At 38.2% G+C, this 18,624-nt stretch overlaps 1 protein-coding gene across 1 annotated transcript in view; it reads right to left on the reverse strand.

Annotated features, from left to right (window-relative positions):
• Nucleotides 1-17,730, reverse strand: part of ELOVL4 (ELOVL fatty acid elongase 4) — a 31,181-nt gene extending 13,451 nt beyond the window's left edge. The window contains exon 1 of the mRNA XM_032873211.1: nt 17,303-17,730. Coding sequence (XP_032729102.1) covers nt 17,303-17,402 — 100 coding nt within the window. The 5' untranslated portion in view covers nt 17,403-17,730. The remainder of the gene's footprint in view (nt 1-17,302) is intronic.
• Between the last annotated feature and the right edge of the window lie 894 nt (nt 17,731-18,624).

Here is an 18,624-nt window from a genome sequence, read left to right on the forward strand (position 1 = left end):
GATGAGTGGGTAATTTTTTTCATATCAGTCCTTTATTCTCTATCCCTTCAAATAAAATCCAACAGTACATTTATTGATATTCCAGGTTTTTTCGTGCAGCAACCTTTTCCTACAGCTCTTCCCAGATCCTCCTTTATGCTGGCATACAACTTGAACCTGCTGTCACCAACACTTCAGTCCAGTTTTTAGGGGTACAGGCACAATGTGTTTACTTCATTGCTTTCTCCAGGGAAAAAAAGCAAAGCTCCCATTTCTTTACCCAACAGCCCAAGTCATGCATTCAGTCAGCAACCACTTAACAAAACCCTATCTCCAGCCTTTAAAAGGCCTGGTTCACACCATCTCTTTCTCAGATTAGCCCTTCCAGTTCACCAGGGTGAGAAGGCTCTTAAAAATTCCACCTCCAATGAACACTATGGACACTACAGTAACTGTCAGCTACCTGAACCACAGCATCACAATCCCATCCCATGATAATATTTGCGTGATATTTCTCCATGTCTTTGCTGTTATGTGTGTCTTTCTAAATTTGCACAATTTTTTCTTTAGTACTTCTGACAAAATTCAAATATTCATGCTTCTTTTTACTTGTTCCCTTTTTCACTTAAAAGGACTGAGTGAGTGACTGTAGTGCCATACAATGATATGAAAATTTACCATTAATAACAGATACACCACAAGTCTTGAACCAAAAAAAAAAAAAAGAGAAAAAAAGATGTGGAACTGAGGAATTAGAACAGTAAAGGATTATCATGAGTACTGAAGCTTTATGTATTTTATATAACCTTAAAATAATGAATTATCCAGCCTTTCATGAACTCAAATGATTCAGTAACATATTTTTATATGTTGCCTTTCTTCAAGATGAATTTGCTTAGATTCCCTCTCCCCAGTATTATTGAGACATAATTGACAAACTTTACTGTGTGAGTGTAAGGCATGCAGCATGATGATCTGATTTACACATATTGTGAATGATGACCCTAACAATAGGTTCAGCTAACATCTATCTTCTCATATAGTTACAAGAGAAAGAAAAGAAAGAAGAAAAAAAATACAGAAAAAAATGATTTCCTTGTAATGAGAACTCTTAGGACTTACTCTCAACAACCTTCCTGTGTGCCATCCAGCAGTGCTCTAGTTATCATGTTGTACAGTACATTCCTAGTGCTTCTTTAGCTCATAACTGGACGTTTGTACCTTTTGACCACCTTCCTCCAACACTATCCTCTCCCTTCCACATCTAGTAAAGACAAATCTGATCTCTTTTTCTATGAGTTTTGTCTGTTTATTTCAAATAACATATTTCAATGGTAAATTTTCTATTCATTTCAGTTAAACTGAATCCAAATATAGATTATGCACATTAGAGTAAAAAGAAGACATATTTCCAGTATACTGTCACTATCCGAATTCTACACAGTTATTTTTTGAAGATTTTTAAATTTATTTATTTTTGAGAGAGCAAGAGAGAGTACGCACAAGTGGTGGGGAGGGGCAGAAGGAGAAAGAGATTCCCCGCTGAGCAGGGGGCCTGACGATGTGGGATTAGATCCCAAGACCCGAAGGGAGATGTTTAATTGACTGAGCCACCCAAGCGCCCTCCATGCATTTATGAATAGGATTCCATTTATTAGGGGAATGAATTTATTAGGGGGAAAAAAGAGAGAGAAAACAATTCAACTGAAATGCTATTCTTCCTACCACCACTGAAGTCAAACTCTGTCATCAAGAAATACCAAGATTCAAATAGGTTTTATATAACATTCTTAGGAATTCTCTATTTGTAAAGCTTTGGGTGGACGGAGAAGGGAACAATATGTGGCACAAATATAAATTGACTCTAGTTGATTTGTCAAATTGTCCTATATTTTATAACTATTAATATGTTTATTAACATGCTTATGCCTTCATGTGTTAGTGATTTTGCCATTATTTTGAGCTTATTAACAATTTTAAGCCATTACATGTAAACCTTTACCTAACCTGGGGCTGCAGAATTTTAGATTTAGATATGATCTCTTTATCTTAACAATGAGATTCAGAGAAGTCAAGAGCCTCATGCATCCCACCAGCTATTCCAGTACCACTCAGTCTTTAATTTTAAGGGAGATAATTTCCATCAATTTCTTTCTCAATCATTGGTATAAGTGATATTTTAAGATAGAACTATGACTACCAATCATGTTTCTTCAAGGGGAAGAAAAAAAGAGAGACCTACAAAAGTTCTCTTAGTAGAAAGAAGGACAAGAGATACACTTCCTTAGGTGCTGCATCTGACAGAGCTGGTCTAGGATCATGAATGCTTTGGAGGCCATGCCACAAAGAAAGTTGGGAAAAAACTAAGGATCTCTAGCCTGGAGAAAAGAAAGAGGCCTCATCAATTGCTAAAAGATCTAAAGAGAGCTCAGATTTATTCTCTATTTCTAGAGTGTAGAATTAGAAACAATGAGAAGTTGTTTTAGGAAGCTGAATTATACCTAAATTCAGAAAATTTATAAGCAGAGGGCCTTTCTGTAAGTAGAAAGAGCTGTCTTCTTTGGCAATGAATTCCTTATCTTAGTTATAAATTAAATTTAAACAAACCTCAAGCTAAGTTTTATAGAAAACAAGTTCAGGAGCAAGAAACTATATTTTAATAATAAGAATTACTAAGACACATTACCTTAACCCTTCTGGATCCTTAAGGTGTATTCCATTTAGAACATTTTGATTATTTCATAAAGTTCATGCCAAATAGGATTGATTTACTTGCAAACATTAGTTAGGTCACAAATCAAACTATTTTATCCCATATGATAAAGGTCATATAATGCTTACACAACTGTATGTAATGGTCATGTAATGGTTACATGGTTACAACATACAGTGGTGTTTGTCAAAACTCACAAACTTGTTAACTAAAAAAGATTTAGTTTTATTATGTGCAAATTATACCTTTATACAAGTGGGAGGAAAAATGGTATATCTGATGTGGGGCTTCCTTCAAATACCCTCCACCAACAGGTTTTTATTTTTAACCTGATCTGCATCTTAAAATCACACAGCATGACAGATGGATAGAACAGACTTTCAGGTCAAACTCTCCACCCCTTCTAAGCTAGGTGACTTGGGGCAGATTATTTGGTTCTTGACCTCTCAAAACTCATAGGTTTTGACAGACATAAAAGGAGAGAGACATAGAAAATCTACTGCTTTGCAGGATGGTAAGTGTAAGTCTTAAGAACAAGGGATCAGGAGCTCCTGGGTGGCTCAGTGAGTTAAAGCCTCTGCCTTCAGCTCAGGTCATGATCTCAGGGTCCTGGGATCGAGCCCCACATTGGGCTCTCTGCTCAGCAGGGAGTCTGCTTCCCCCTCTCTCTCTGCCTGCCTCTCTGCCTACTTGTGATCTCTGTCTGTCAAATAAATAAATAAAATCTTTTAAAAAAAATAAAAAAGAACAACAACAAGGGATCAGTCTTAAGAATAATAGAAGGGCAGGTGAGAGGGGACAAGATGGACTTCAAAAACAGACATTTGAATTGTTTCTTGAAGAGAGAGCCATATATATAAAATAGCCCCAAAGCAGGAAATAACACACTTATTCTGGAAACTAAGCAGGCCTGAGGTAGAGGATATTTACAAAGGAAGATGACTGGAGCCTTATGGGTAGAGCAGACCTGGGAGAGTCTTACAAACTATGCTGAAGAGGTTAGAATCTGTCTGATAGCTAACAGGGAGATGCTTAATTGCTTAAAAATAGGGGATCACATTTAGCTTTTGAAAGATAATAGCAGAAGCAATGGGAGATGGACTGAAGGGGAATAGGAGATACCACAAGGTGGGGAAACCAGTTGGATCAGTGGTTCTCAAACACCTCTATGTTGCTGGGCCACCCACATAAGAACCGTCTGCTTGTTAAAAGTGAAGATTGTTGGGCCCCACCCCAGATCTACTAAATCAAAATCTCTGTGGACAGGGCCCAGGACTGTGATCTCAAAGTTCCTCTGGTGATTCTGGTGGGCAGCCAGGTTGGGCACCACTATAATGCAGAAGTTATAGAAACCTGAATTTAGAGGGCTGCACTGGTGATGATCAAGACAGGCAGATATGAAAGTAAAATCTAGACCTGGTGACTGATATGGATGTAAGAGTTCCAGGATTACTCCTAGATTCTGGCATGGCTGGTGGTGGAGATAGAGAAGACAGGATCCAGGACAGAGCATAAAGAGGAACAGATCTGGAAGGAGATGATTGGGTGAATTTTTAAACATCCTGTGTCTGAAGTACTTATGGACACCTGCTGGGTGGAAGTATCCAGTAGGCTCTACCAGCACTGCAGACACACGGAAGAGTCATTGGCAATGAAAATCACATCAGGTATGAGGTCACAAGGGAAAGAGCACATGGAATGACAGAAAAATGAACAAGGATTGTACCCTGGGGAACACTTAAGGTAAGAGTGGGAGAAATGGCAGTGAAGCAAGTAGAGAAAAAGGAAAAGAGAAAATAACATGGAGAGCAAGAGAGTACGATGTTTTCAAAATGACGGGGTAGGCAATAGATGATTATAAATGGAGACTCACCTGCTCTTTTCTTTTCAGTGAAGAAATAACAGCTATTTCACAAGGTTGATGTGTGATGATTAAATGTAAAAGTTATAGCACACACAAATGCTGCAGAGTTGTTCCTTCTGTTGTAACCCATCCCCTATCCATACCACATTTTCACACAGGTGTGACCTTTCATACAGGTCAGGAATAATCTGAGCCCCTTCCATTAAAAGTCAAGTCCTTTGATGTCTTCTAGGCCTTTTCTTCCTGATCTAGAGAAGTTATCTAGGTTCCAAATATTGACTCTCAAGTCAGTCTACCAACATTAGAATCCTAGCTTTCTTTTACTAGGTAAATACACTGAGTGAATTACATTAACTCTCTTTGGCTTTATGGATGATAACAGGGTTGTTGGAAGGAATAAGATATTGCTAAATGTATGGTGCCTGACACAGAATAAGAGCTCAGTAAATGTTGGCACTGGTATTATCATTGATAATAATCAAACCACTAAATCCTCTTTTCCAAGAGAAGAGTTTAACCAATTAAAGAGAAAGTACCATTCATAATTATAAGAGTTTAAACTGAGAAAACAGAACATTTTATAACTTATATACTGAGAAGACAGAACATCCTATAATTTATGCAAGAGAACAATACATAACAAGTCTAAATCTGAATTTTGAATTAGAGAGGCTGTTTTAAAAAAACTTTTTTAAGAAAATGTAAACCAAATTTTAATAATATTTGTACTCCAGTAGTTTTGAAGTAATTCAAGTCTTTTAGAAATACATACTTATATACAAACAACTGTAATTAATTCTTACAACAAATTATCCCTATGTATATTAAAAGAACTTTTCTTAAAAATCTCTAATAGGTTGGGGTGCCTTGGTGGCTCCAACAGTTGAGGGTCCAACTACTGATTTTGGTTCAGGTCATGATCTTGGGGTCCTGGGATGGAGCCCTGCACAGGGCTCTGTGGTCAGCAGGGAGTCTGCTTGAGGTTTCTCTCTCCCTCTTCCTCTGCCCCTCCCCCCACTCATGCTCTCTTTGTCGGTCTCAAATAATAAAAAAAAAATCTGTAATAGGGCTCCTTTTTGTTTTGGAAAGGCGGATTTTCTTAAAGCTTTTTAAAATTCAGGGTATCTGCCAGTCAGAATGAACTTTATCCCCTAAGTAGTCTAAGCTAGTTATCATTTCCCAAAAGAAAAATCAGTAAAATTTTTAATTTTTAGGACATCCAAATTCTTAGAATTAACAAGAGTAAGCACAAGAATAGGAAGTAAATCTAGTCAGTGATGACTTAAGACACACAGAACAGAGGGAGTGTCGTAGAGGGGCAAGAGATAGGACTTAAATTAAGAACAACTGGATTCCAGGTCTATCCATAATGTGCTAGTCCCACGACTTGGACCTGAAACTCTTGGAGCCACAAATCCTGCTATGTAAAATGGGAGTAATAATAAGATTATTCCAATCACAGTGTTGCTTTGAGGTTCAAACTGATAGCCCTCTGTAAGAAGCCCCTCCAACATTAACTCTTTTTTGCACTTGAAAGTACTGAATATGTATTTCCTTTGTAATCTTGAAAGCACACTATGATTACCTCTATCATACCATGCAGCTGCCCTTTTAGTCTGTTTGAGTGTGTCCCACACAGGCTGTGCAGGGGCCTTATTGTTATTTCTATAGCCACAAAGGCTTGTAATACTGGATGTACCCAGCAAATGGCTGAGGACTAGCAGACCAAATGAAGGCAACAAAGGATCTAGAAAATAAATATTTTGGCAACTACCACTGTGAGAATACATACTGGAGACATTTCTCAACTGTCCTTTTGATTCAGGTAAAATTAGCAAGAGTTATTGATCAATATGGTTCTAAAAGATACACAAAGTTCCTGTGGGGGTAAAAAAAAACAAAAAGACCTAAATGCTCTATAGAAATGTATCCCATTTTTCGGTTTTCTTAAATATATTTTTAAATCTAGAGCTTAAGAACATTTTTAATTCTTCTTTTCCTGTATTAGTACATAGTAGTAGATTATCAAAGAAATTAAGAATCCTCTATTCCCTTCCTATTCAAAGTGTGGTAGCCCAGCAAAAAAGTATGTCTACTAGAAATGCAGAATCTCAGGCCTCACTCCAGACCTAAGCCAGAATCTGTGTTTTAGTAAGATTCCCAGGAGATTTACACATTAAAATCTAAGAAGAACCACTCTAGTCTACTCATAAATGTGAGCCTATTTTATATATTTGTTTTGTTTATTTGTTCCTAGAGTCTACCTGAATGAATCAGTCACTTATTTTTTTTAACAATATCTACATCTATTTAACCTGCCATAACCAAAAGAAAAACACATGCCTAACAACCAACTAGAGATACTAAGTAGCTTCTTCTAGGTTCTAGTCTAAAATGTGATGCATAATTCTCCACCCCAGTAAGATCCTAGGTATCAGTGAGGGAAAGAAGGCAGAAGTAGAGGAGTGAGGGTCTTCATACAACTGGGTACAATGGACATGTAACGACCTGAGATATACGCTAGAACTAAAGCACAGATTCTGAAGAACCACTGATCCAACTGGTTTCCCCACCTTGTGATATCTCATATTCCCTTTTAGTCCATCTCCCATTGCTTCTGCTATTATCTTTCAAAAGCTAAATGTGATCCCCTATTTTTAAGCAATTAAGCATCTCCCTGTTAGCTATCAGACAGATTCTAACCTCTTCAGCATAGTTTGTAAGACTCTCCCAGGTCTGCTCTACCCATAAGGCTCCAGTCATCTTCCTTTGTAAATATCCTCTACCTCAGGCCTGCTTAGTTTCCAGAATAAGTGTGTTATTTCCTGCTTTAGGGATGCTATGAACATGCTATGAACATTAAATAAAGTGTGTAAAATGCACACTACAGCATGTCATAGTCCATAAGTGTCCCATACTACAAGCTCAATAAATAGCAGTGAGTTTCACCATGTGCAGAAGATATCTAAATCCATGGTAAAAAAAAAAAAATATATATATATATAAGGGATCTATATATACATATTTTGGACCCTTGAACAACATGGGTTTAAACCGCAGGGAGCCACTTAAATACCTGAATTTTTTTCAATAAATACAATACTATAAATGTATTTTATGTTTTTCTTAATAACATTTCTTTTCTTTATCTTACTTTATCATTAAGAATACAGCATATAATACTATAAGAATGTATGTTAATCAACTGCTATGGTAAAGTTTCTGGTCAACAGTAGGCTATTAGTAGTTAAATTCTGAGGGAGTCAAAGGTTACACACGGATTTTTGACGATGCAGGGGATCAGCATCCCTTAACTCCTGAATTATTCGAGTCAATTATATATTTTTTCCTCAGACCTATTATTGCCCCAGATTCCCCTGCCTTTTGGAACTGTTTTCCTTTTCCCTATGAATGGGATTTTATGAATATATCATATATACATATGTGTGTTTGATATAAAAAAAAATGATGCCTCACATCCTGGAAGCCAAGATAAAAATGCAGATAAGTGGTTTCCTTCTCACCCCACTTTCATATTTTGTTTGTCTTCTCAGAAAAAGCAGTCATAAAACTTCCTCCCTTTGTTAATCTGGGAGTTCAAAGTCCAAACATTCCCCTTAGTACCACTAATGACCTTACAGATTTAAGAAAACTGAAATGGGAGGCGCCAGGGTGGCTCAGTGGGTTAAGGCCTCTGCCTTTGGCTCAGGTCATGATCCCAGAGTCCTGGGATCGAGCCCACATCAGGCTCTCTGCTCAGTGGGGAGCCTGCTTCCTCTTCTCTTTCTGCCTGCCTCTCTGCCTACTTGTGATCTGTCTGTCAAATAAATAAATAAAATCTTAAAAAAAAAAAAAAAGAAAGAAAGAAAAGAAAAGAAAACTGAAATGGTGTTTCCTTTTAGCAATAAATAAATAAATAATAAAAAAGATTGAAGCTACCATTGGAGCGTGTGTATATGTATATATATATATGGGAACTGTGGCCATAGTCTTCTCTTGCTTACAGTTCTATAGGCTGAATATCCAATGGGTAAAATATTATTTTACCTGAATTTATTCCTTTTCACTAATTACCAATAGTTTCAGGTTCTTACCCTGTGAAATTTAGCAAACATCTCCATAACTCTCTTTGAGTATACTTTCCTTGTCCTAGCCAATCCATAATATAGAAGTCAACTTCATCTCAGGCTAAATACCATTTTTTATACTTTATATATGTATATCCATGTATATGATTCAAATAAATAAATAAGTTTCACTTTTTAGTTTAATTGACTACAACAGCCCTTAGAGTACCTTTGAGTATTTCAGATGTTTTTCTTTAGTTTACCTCTGGTGGTAATTGTTCAGATTTAATATTCTAAGTACTGATACTATATAGATAAGATAGCACTATAAGACAAGGTAAAGTAAGAGAAAATATATAGGTCAGAGGACTGATTATTGCTTTCCTGCTTCGCTAGTGTGATGGGGAGACAAGAGCGCTGGGCTAAGAGACAAAACAACTTGTTAAGCCCATTTCCACTACAGTGTTCATCCACAAGTGACTTAATCTCTGTGATTCTCAGACTTCTAAAAATATGAAAATAATAATGCCTCCCAGGCCTATCTTCCAGGGTTGTGAAGTTCTTGGAAAAATTGTCCAACAAAAAAATAACAAATGTTATTTGCTACTTTTTAGCCATTGGGTACTTTTTTTTTAGGCAACAGTTATACATTCTCTTTATAAAGCCATTTTACTGTAAGCTGAAAAAACAATAAAAGATTGTCAACAAAAATAAACTAGCCAGTTTATCAGCAAAATGAGTTTATGTGAGGACAGCAGAGGAATTACAATTTTGGACATGCAAACCATGGTGAAACATCAGCAAGCCCTGAGAACAAAGGAGGAGAGCATCCTTTTAATAGAGGGAAAAACAAGTTGGGAGGGGTTGGTTAGAATGATCCATTGGAAGAAGGTGAGAGTTCAGGGTTGTGGCAACTTCTCATGGGCTGGGTAGTTACTGGGCAAGGGGAAAATCTTCCTCCTGCTGAGGAGTTAAAGTAAGCCTCTTCCTGTGGGTTAGAGTATGTAAAGTAGGCCGTGACAAGTGGTACCTGCCTGAGAGTTCCCCCTTCAGAACTTCCCAACTCCATTTTAAAAATTGTTATTTGTTTTTTTTTTATTTTTAGTAATCTCTGCACCCAACATGGGGCTCAAACTCACAATCCCAAGATCAAGAGTTGCATGCTTTTCTGACCGAGCCAGCCAGGTGTCTCCCAATTCCATTCTGAATGGCTTCTCCTTTACTCATTTTCACAGAATCAATGGTTTTACAACTGAACACTGAAGAAAGATCATATCTAGAGGTACTATATTAATTTTATATGAAATGTTTTAAAAAATTATGGTAAAAAAGACATAATGTAAAATGTACTTAACCATTTTTAAGTATACAGTTCAATGACATTAAGTTTATCACATTGTTGTACAACCAATTTCCAGAACTTTCTCATCTGATAAAACTGAAACTCTATACCCACTGAACAACTCCCCATCTCCCCCTTCCTATAAACCCTGGCAATCAACACTCTACTTTCTGTTTCTGTGAATTACACTACTTTAGAGACCTTATATAAGTGGTATCATCAAGGCTCAACCATATTGTGGCATGTGTCAGAATTTCCTTCCATTTTAAAGCTAAATAACATTCCATCGTCTGTATATACTACATTTTGCTTATCCATTCATTCACCGATGGATATTTTCCACCTCTTGGCTACTGTGAATGCTTCTATGAACACTGGTGTGCAAAACTACATGAAATTCTTTAACAATATCTATCTGTGCTTAAGTTTTCATTTGATAAATAAAAATGAAAACAAAGCTTACTCCTTTGAATACCCGAGTTCAAAAATCACAAATGCCTTTCTGAGTACATCTAACAGGGAGTAGATGATTCCTTCAGTGGACTAATGCATTTGTGTTTCAAATTCCAAGACTTATATTCTAAGTAAAATGCAATCACAAAATATATTGAGAGCTATTTAAGAATAACAATATTCCATAAAGAAAAATATATGACAAAAACAAGATTTTTTAAATTAACATTTGGTTAAGGAACATACTTATACCAAAATTATTTAATTTCTTTTGTCTCCCCATATGCTACAACCTATATATTTGCAGCAATTTTACAAGAATTTTAAGCCACACTTCCAAATATTAGAAATGTTCAAGTGCCTATAACTGAAAATCTTTTGTAATGACATATGACAAAATTTTGCATTTCTTGTAGAAAAAAATATAAAGTAAGATTAAGGAGACACTATAGGAGACGTTATAAGGACTCAATAAAGTGGCCATAAGAGATGATATAGTTTCAACTACCTCAGGGGACAGGTAGCAATATGAAACCCAAAGGATCAAGAATAACTTGCCCCAAACCACATAACAAGCCATCCTTAGAAGTGGTATGTTACATAATAAATATAATGTATAATTATATATATTACATAAATAATATATATTAACCTAATTATTTAAAGTTATTGCTATTATTTTTTACAAAATAGATAATGCTTGGTTTTTCAAGAAATATCTAGATAATTAAGTAGATACAATATTATGGCAACAAACAGTGCTATGTCAAAGCAGATACTTAAATATCTGTATCCCTTGTTTTTCTATTCCTTTACCTATTTCTTATAGAGCAGATAAGAAAGTAAAAAGGATTAAATATGAATCTTTTATTTGTTCTATCTTAGCAAACTAATAACAGGTTTGTTGGGAAAGACTGGAATTATTGCACAGAGTGAGGTTTTAAAATCACTAATCAATGTACGTTTATTTGAAATTGCTTGACCTATGTAAATTTTTTTTTAATTTCACATATACCCAGAATTTAAGAGCCAGCTGAGACCTTAGAAATTACCTAATTCAACTCTCTCAATTTATAGATGAAAAAAGTTGAGTTTGGAAAAACAAAAGGACCTGTCCAAACTTTCAGAGCTAATTAGTGAGAATAATGCCTAGGACATCTAAATTCCAGTCCAGTTTTCTTTCCATTCTTTATTTCATGCCGCCCTCTTCACTTCCACACCCATCACAATATTTCTGCATAGACAAGGAAGACAGAATTACATCTAATTTTATGTCTCTTGAAAGTAACTATTTTGTGCTAATAAATGATTTAATAGTTTGATTCCTTCATTAAATATATCAACATCAGCTGAATTTATTGCTAACTTATGACAAAGATCCTTAAAAGAAAAAAAAAAAAAAACTCCTTACAACTTAGTGTGGCACCAAACCTTGTTAGTGTTTAGCAACCAGAATATATCACTATTTGAAATTATGCTAGATTATGGGTGTTATCTCTTGATACATATTAAAGCAACAAATACAAGAGTACTCCCTAGTGTTGGGGAGTAAAATACAAAGCTAAAGGGCAAATAATAAAAAAAAGTTAAAATAGTTCAAGACGATAGAGTTACAGAAGGAATGGCACAAGGAAGTGCACTTGTAGTTGCTGAAGGGAAAGGGATCCAATGAAGAAATGAACTGCTCTAGGGTACCATGGCCAAGAAAGGCTTTGTGAAGGAGGGTTCCTGGAAAGATGGAGAGGAGAAAGGGCAGTGAAGGCAAAAGGAACAGTGTGACAAGAAAAACAAAGATAGACACGTGCATGTTTTACTCAGTGGGGAGGTATCCAAGTTGCCTGGAGCTGCAGGTCAATGGGCAAGGATACACTGGCTGACCAGGTTAAGAAGGAATTTGTAAACTTGGTTTGAAAGGCCATGTGTTTCCTCCCTTCTCTTTTTTTAAATTCAAAACCCTGATGAGTTTTAAAATGTATTTGAATTCATTCTCATTCCAAGGGAAAATAAAATAGCATCTTGGATTTTTAAAAGGGGAAATGTCCTGATCACGAAAAGGAAAAAAAAAAAAAAAAAAGAGCCATAAGAGTCTTTTCAGTGAGAAGAGACAGATTCTGACACACAACACTTCTCTATGTTCTTATATGTCTAATTTGAAATAATAAATGACTCAGTTAATCCTAAAATAATACTTAGGTTAATGATATTAAATCACTCACTAATGACATTATCGTGTGACTTGAGAAAAAATCTAACAAGTTCAATTTTAAAAGGATGACCATGTCTTTGTGGCTTAGAAAGGCATCGTCTGATATAATCACATATGTAATTCTTAAAACCCTGTCTTCCTAAGCCAAAAAATCTAACTGTATAAAACTGTGTCCTGGCACCAGTTTTAGAATTTGCATTGTTTTACCCTTCTGTAATTTCATCTGTGATTGGACGTTCTATGATGAGGCTGCTGAGGAACAGACAAGAGTATCAGATATTAAAGTCTAAGAGTCTGCCACCAAAAATAAGAACCAACCAAACAAACAAAAAGTCCTAAAATGGTATGGACCTCCTAGAGGTTTCAGGGAGGTAATGAGAGAGAAGGATAACTCTAGGACCTCACTGAAAACATGGGTAAGGGAGATCCTAGGTTAGGAGCTGATGTTCCACATATTTCTCTTTAATTAGCTGCCTAGAATTTAGAATTTCTTTTCTCAAAGAAACATTAAAAATGGTAACTAGGTTTCCAGGCTAGGCTAAACAAACAAACAAAACATAATTTAGATAATAAGAGATTAAAGACTATACATTGACTGTGACTAATACTAATATAAATATACTGTAAGACACATGTTCCTCTGGGACCTCGAACTCCCTGGGACAGACCTTTTACCCCAGCTTATTTGAGCTGAGTTAAATGTCCCTTCCCACAAGCCCCCAGTTTCACCAAGCAAGGGTGACTCACTGACTGTTAAAAACATTCCCAGTTTCCATGAATTTTTTGTCTTTGATGCCCTTCTCCTTAGTCCATCTATCCAAATACTCTCTGACAATATACACATCAACTCCACATGGTGACAGTTAAAATATTCTAATAGAATCTTACAACTCAAGACTGTGGTGCAGGTAAAAGTGAGGATAAGAATAGTAAAGAAGAACTCTCTGTCTTCCCTATGTGCCAGCGAGGCCTGATTCTGACAGATCACAGATCATGCCTTCAGACCATGATACCAAGCAAGGTGGAATAGCCATGACTTCATAAGTTCATGGGTGGCAGTGACCAAGTGTGCTCATTCTCTCCCCAGAGCCCACAACTATTCCACACATAGTAAGTGATGAGGAAAGAATAAATTATTACATAAGCCTTGCTTCCAAATTTCATCATCATCCTACAGCAGTCCTCCTCCTTCCTTATACTACTCATCCCCTTCTGCCCCTCCAAAGTGAATTTATGGCCAGTTTAGTTGGCCTTCTATGCTCTAAGTTCAAATCCCAAGTAGACACAAATTTTGCATCAAAATATGGGCTACTATATCTGTGAACAGAGAGTAATGCCAAGCACCATCCCATACACACACACACACACACACACACATATACACACGCATATGTGTGTAAATATTTCATGAACAATGGCTGTTTAAAAACATGTGGTCAAAAAGAAATATGGCAGCTCAGGAGATATCTGGCCTTATTGTAGGCAGGCTGGCTATTAACTTTGCAGGATGCTTCTTAGCTAATTTCAGTTACACAAAAGGCTACTAATAAGCATTTATTAAAATAAATACAATGGATAATGTAGATAACTTGGGTATTTATAAATTGGAGAATATTAAGATTCACCAGTTTTAAAAATTTACATACAACTTTGAATATATATATAGAAAGAGAGCATAGGATCCCAGTCCTAATAATTTTAATGTACTCATAAAGTAAAGGAATAGAAGAATAAAATACAATGAGATCAGAGTTCCTACTCCCATGCCACTAGCAGGTATAAAGTTATACATCAGTCTATACTTTCCTATTAATATAAACTGAGATTAACTTACTTGTTCAAAATATCTAAAAATATAATATAAGGAAGTAGAAAATTATTTTTCTTGTTTTTCTAAAAGTACAGCTTTTTCAGAGTTTTAGTATCATTGTATAAAGTATTAACAATTATAGTAAAAGTAAATTTTCTGTGTTAATACTCTATGGGTCATATTGTATATTTGCTAGATATGCACTTTTGAAAAGCCCACTTTTTTATACGTTGCTTTGAACATTGTTTTGTGTTTTATTAAACAGCACCATTTGATTATGATAGCACAAAATGGTATTTTCCCAGAAACTGTTTGCCCTAGGTCATAAGTCTCTGGAATCACCAAATATACTCTACAAAATCTATAACTATTCTTATCATGACAGTCCAAAGTAGATATATACTCCTTTACACTTAGGTAGAAACTTCAGTGAAGAGACATAGTTAATGAACAAATAAAACAAAGGCAGAAGCATGGAACTACAGTCTAGGCATGAAAGCACTCAAGGGCACAGAGCCTAGTTCATATCTTGTTCTCTGAATAATTTGTATCCTTTCGCCACACTAAGATTTCTCAAGACCATCTTTCTCTCCACCCATCTTTATTTCCCCCTCTTTCCAAACATCTGACTCATCAACTTTTTATTCAGCCTCATGTAATAAGGCTTCGAAATTCATTCACTCAGATTTTTGTGAAATTACAGCAAGAGGAGATCCTTGTGGAATCAGAGCATTGTGAATGAGTCAAAGAAAGGGAACATGGAGAGCATGGGATAGGGATGAAAGGAAATGGGAAACCACAGGGTACAGGTCCATTCTGCCTGAATCTAAAAAATATTCCTCTTTTCACTTTTTCACAGTAGCAAGGCAGAACAAACTATATCCCATTAAGCCTCTAAGTTGGTTTAAGAAATACCATCTACCTACAGTAGGTAGCTCATTACAGAAAGCACGGAAGCAGTCTCAGGTTTCGTAAGTGGATAGCCAGAGCATGGGTGAATACCTCCTTCCCTGTGACTTACTAGTGAGAGGTCACTTGTGTTCCAGTGGCTACTCTCATTTCTCAGGCTTAGCCTACAGTTATTATTTTATATGCCCTTCCCAGGGTAATAGCAAGTTTTCACATGAAGCAACTACATAAAATTTCCTATTTCATTCGTGATATTTTTTACACCAGCACCATTAGGAAGGAATTAACCAACACAGAAAGGTGTGTTCTACCTTTGTGCTAAGTTTGTCTTTCTGAGACACAAGAGGTAGAAAAGCTCTGAGATAGGAAGGGAATGATAGACAGGAACTTTGGGGTGTGGCTCTGACTGTATGGAGATTGGAGAACTTTGACAATGTCTGAACTCTGAAGTATGCAAAGTGCAATTATCTGCCAAAGCTGATGTTCAGCTCCGCACAGTTGTGTAATGGGAAACCCTGATGCAATGCCTAAATAACCAAAATCACGGAGATGAAGGGAAGGGTATATCCTACCCAGTTTTTGTAGGTGCAGCATAACTTCAGTGTAACAGCACACAGAAGAAAGATTAAGGGAAGATTCCATTAAAAACTGCCTTTTAACCACTTTCAATTGCAATGTCTAATTAAATAGCTTATTTCTCAGTGCCAAACTTGAGATTCCTACTAAAGAAGTTAAAGCCACATCAATGTCAAAGAACAAATTTTGTCACATACAGAAATAATTCCAGCACACATTTTCTCCACAATACAAATCCCACGTATGGTAATCATGCTGTAACCACTGCTCCATTTACACTAACAACAAATACAAAACTACAAGAATATATTTTCATTTCTAGGGAAGGGAGGCAGAGTCACAACATGTAACATTAGTCTCTTCGGCTACTGGGAGGCAGTGCAATACTGCAAAAGGACTAGGTAATTTTAAATCATAAGATCATTTCTAAAATTCTGTTGGGCTAATTTTTTATTTCAAAAGCCTTTAGATGCTTTAAAACTAAAATAATTGAAGCAAATTAAGAAAATAAATGGTAAAGTGTAAAAATAACATAATAGCACAACTACTTCCACTAGAAGAATCAACCAACTGAGGATCCCTATCAAACTCCAGCCGCTAAAGGGAAAAGTTGCTAATACAAGAAAACTATATATATGTAGGCTGCTGGACAACTTCTAGATGCTGCTGTAGAGACCCCCTTCCTAAAGACTTATTTCTTCCCCTCTATTTTAGCCTCCCCCTCCCCCTAACTGCACTGCACTGCGCAAAGCCATTACAATCACTTCAAACAACATATTTGCTGTTGAAAAAGCCTCAGAAACTGACATTCTTCAAGGTTCAAGAAACCATGGCTTTTTACTTTTTACTCCAAATTACACTATAGATGGATGAGCTAGACAAAATACCAGCCGGTTAGCAGGTTGTGTCAAAGCAACGAGGAGGCCGAAGAAGCAAAAACACAGCTACCACCAAAGCCCTCCTCCTTCCCCCAACGCCCCCTTCCCCCCGGCCACCTCGCTAAATGGACTATTACTAAATGTTAAAAGTCAATCCTGTGCCTAAGTTAAAACTGTCAGATGAGACTGGGAGATGTGGGAGTAGGGCGGAGTGGTTCCTGCGACGAGCTCTCAGCAGCACAGACTCCATCTGATACGTCAGCTCCAGCATCCGAGAAGCTGAAGAGAGATGGAAGCTCAGAGGAAAACCGTGCAAACGTCGCGGGGGGAGGGGGAGGCCTTAACGTTCGGATCAGATTAACCAGTGCCCGATCGCGGGCCCCGCGCCCCGGCATCTCCTCTGATCCGCAGCATCCCAACAGCCGCAGGGAGCGAGGGACTGCAGGGCCCGGGACGGGTGTCTCCCCGCAGGGCCGGACGAAGACAGGGAAGGCAGCCGCTTTACCTGCGATGGACCAGGTCCAGCGGTAGAACTCCACGGTGTCGTTTAGCGCCGTGGACACCACGTTGAGGACACTGCCCGGCTCCGAGTCCAGGAGCCCCATCTCGGCGGTAAGCGGGCGCCGGCGGCAGCGGGAGGAGAAAGCGGAGACACCGTGGGAGGGTTGACCTCGGAGGCGACAGCCGACCGAGTGAGCGGCAGCCGGGGACCCCTCTAACGGCGGCGGCCCAGTTGCGTCTCCTCCTCCTCCTCGGGGTGCCGCGGCGACAGGGATGCGGCGGCCGCTTCGACTAGCCGGGCGGAGTAGAAGGTACCGTCCAGGCTCTTAGGAGAAAGCCGAGGAGGAGGAGATCCCGCCGTGAGCGCCAGGCGCTGCACCAGTCTGTCGCCTCGCGCGGCCGCCGCTCCAATCTCCTCGGCCCGAGTCACGTGGCCGCGCGCGAGGCGGAGGGGCTAGTGCCCCTCCCCCCGCCCGCGCGCTTAGGACTCTTGCGCAGGGATGCGGCTGTCGTGGGACCGCGAGAGTCAGGTCGGCGCAGGCGCGCGCCGTCCCACACCTCTCGTCTCTCACCCTTTCCCCAGTCGCGCCGGAGCAAGACACTTGAACCCCTCTTGGTTACCTACGACCGCCAGTCTCCCCACCCCTCTCCTTCTCCGCCCACAGGAGGAGGGTACGCCGCCCCTGCGGAGGGGTATGCTGCCTTCCCACGGGTGACCTCGCGTCCGCCCCTGATACATCTTAGGAAACAGGACGGGGAAGAATGGGCGTTTTGTGGGCAAGGATGAGGTAGGCGAGGTGCTTTGGTCCTTACCTGTCATTCACTTCTATCTCCTTTGGGTTCCTTTTTTTTTTTTTTTTCACCCCCACCGGCACATGCCTGTCATGACAGGAGAAATGCACAAGTTATCCCTCTAAGTTAGCCAAGTGATATTTGTCTTCCAAGCAGCCTTGGTGGAGAATGATGGACTGTGGGGTCTACTCATTAACCAGTTTACAAATAATTTGACTGAATGCTTGCTTGTGTTTTGTAAACTCTTTTAATATACATGGAATAATCAAAGCAATATAGTTGTATTAAATAATGTCGTTACAGCTTCAGAGAAGAAGTAGGACCGAGAGGGGATTTAGGATTAGAGAAGTCCTCTTGGACCTGAAGGATTTGAGATGAATGTAAAAGGATCATTGCTTAGGAGACAAAGGACAATCTAGGTGAAAGTGGAAAAAATATTTTTTTAATTTAAAAAAAATGTTTAGATGGTAAGGTGGGAGTCAACAGGATAATCTACCCCTGAAAAGTGAACCTCCTGAAAAGTAGCAAATATAC

This window comes from Lontra canadensis, unplaced genomic scaffold (assembly GCF_010015895.1).
Source record: "Lontra canadensis isolate GAN:19392208 unplaced genomic scaffold, GSC_riverotter_1.0 scaffold47, whole genome shotgun sequence".
NCBI classification, from domain to species: domain Eukaryota; kingdom Metazoa; phylum Chordata; class Mammalia; order Carnivora; family Mustelidae; genus Lontra; species Lontra canadensis.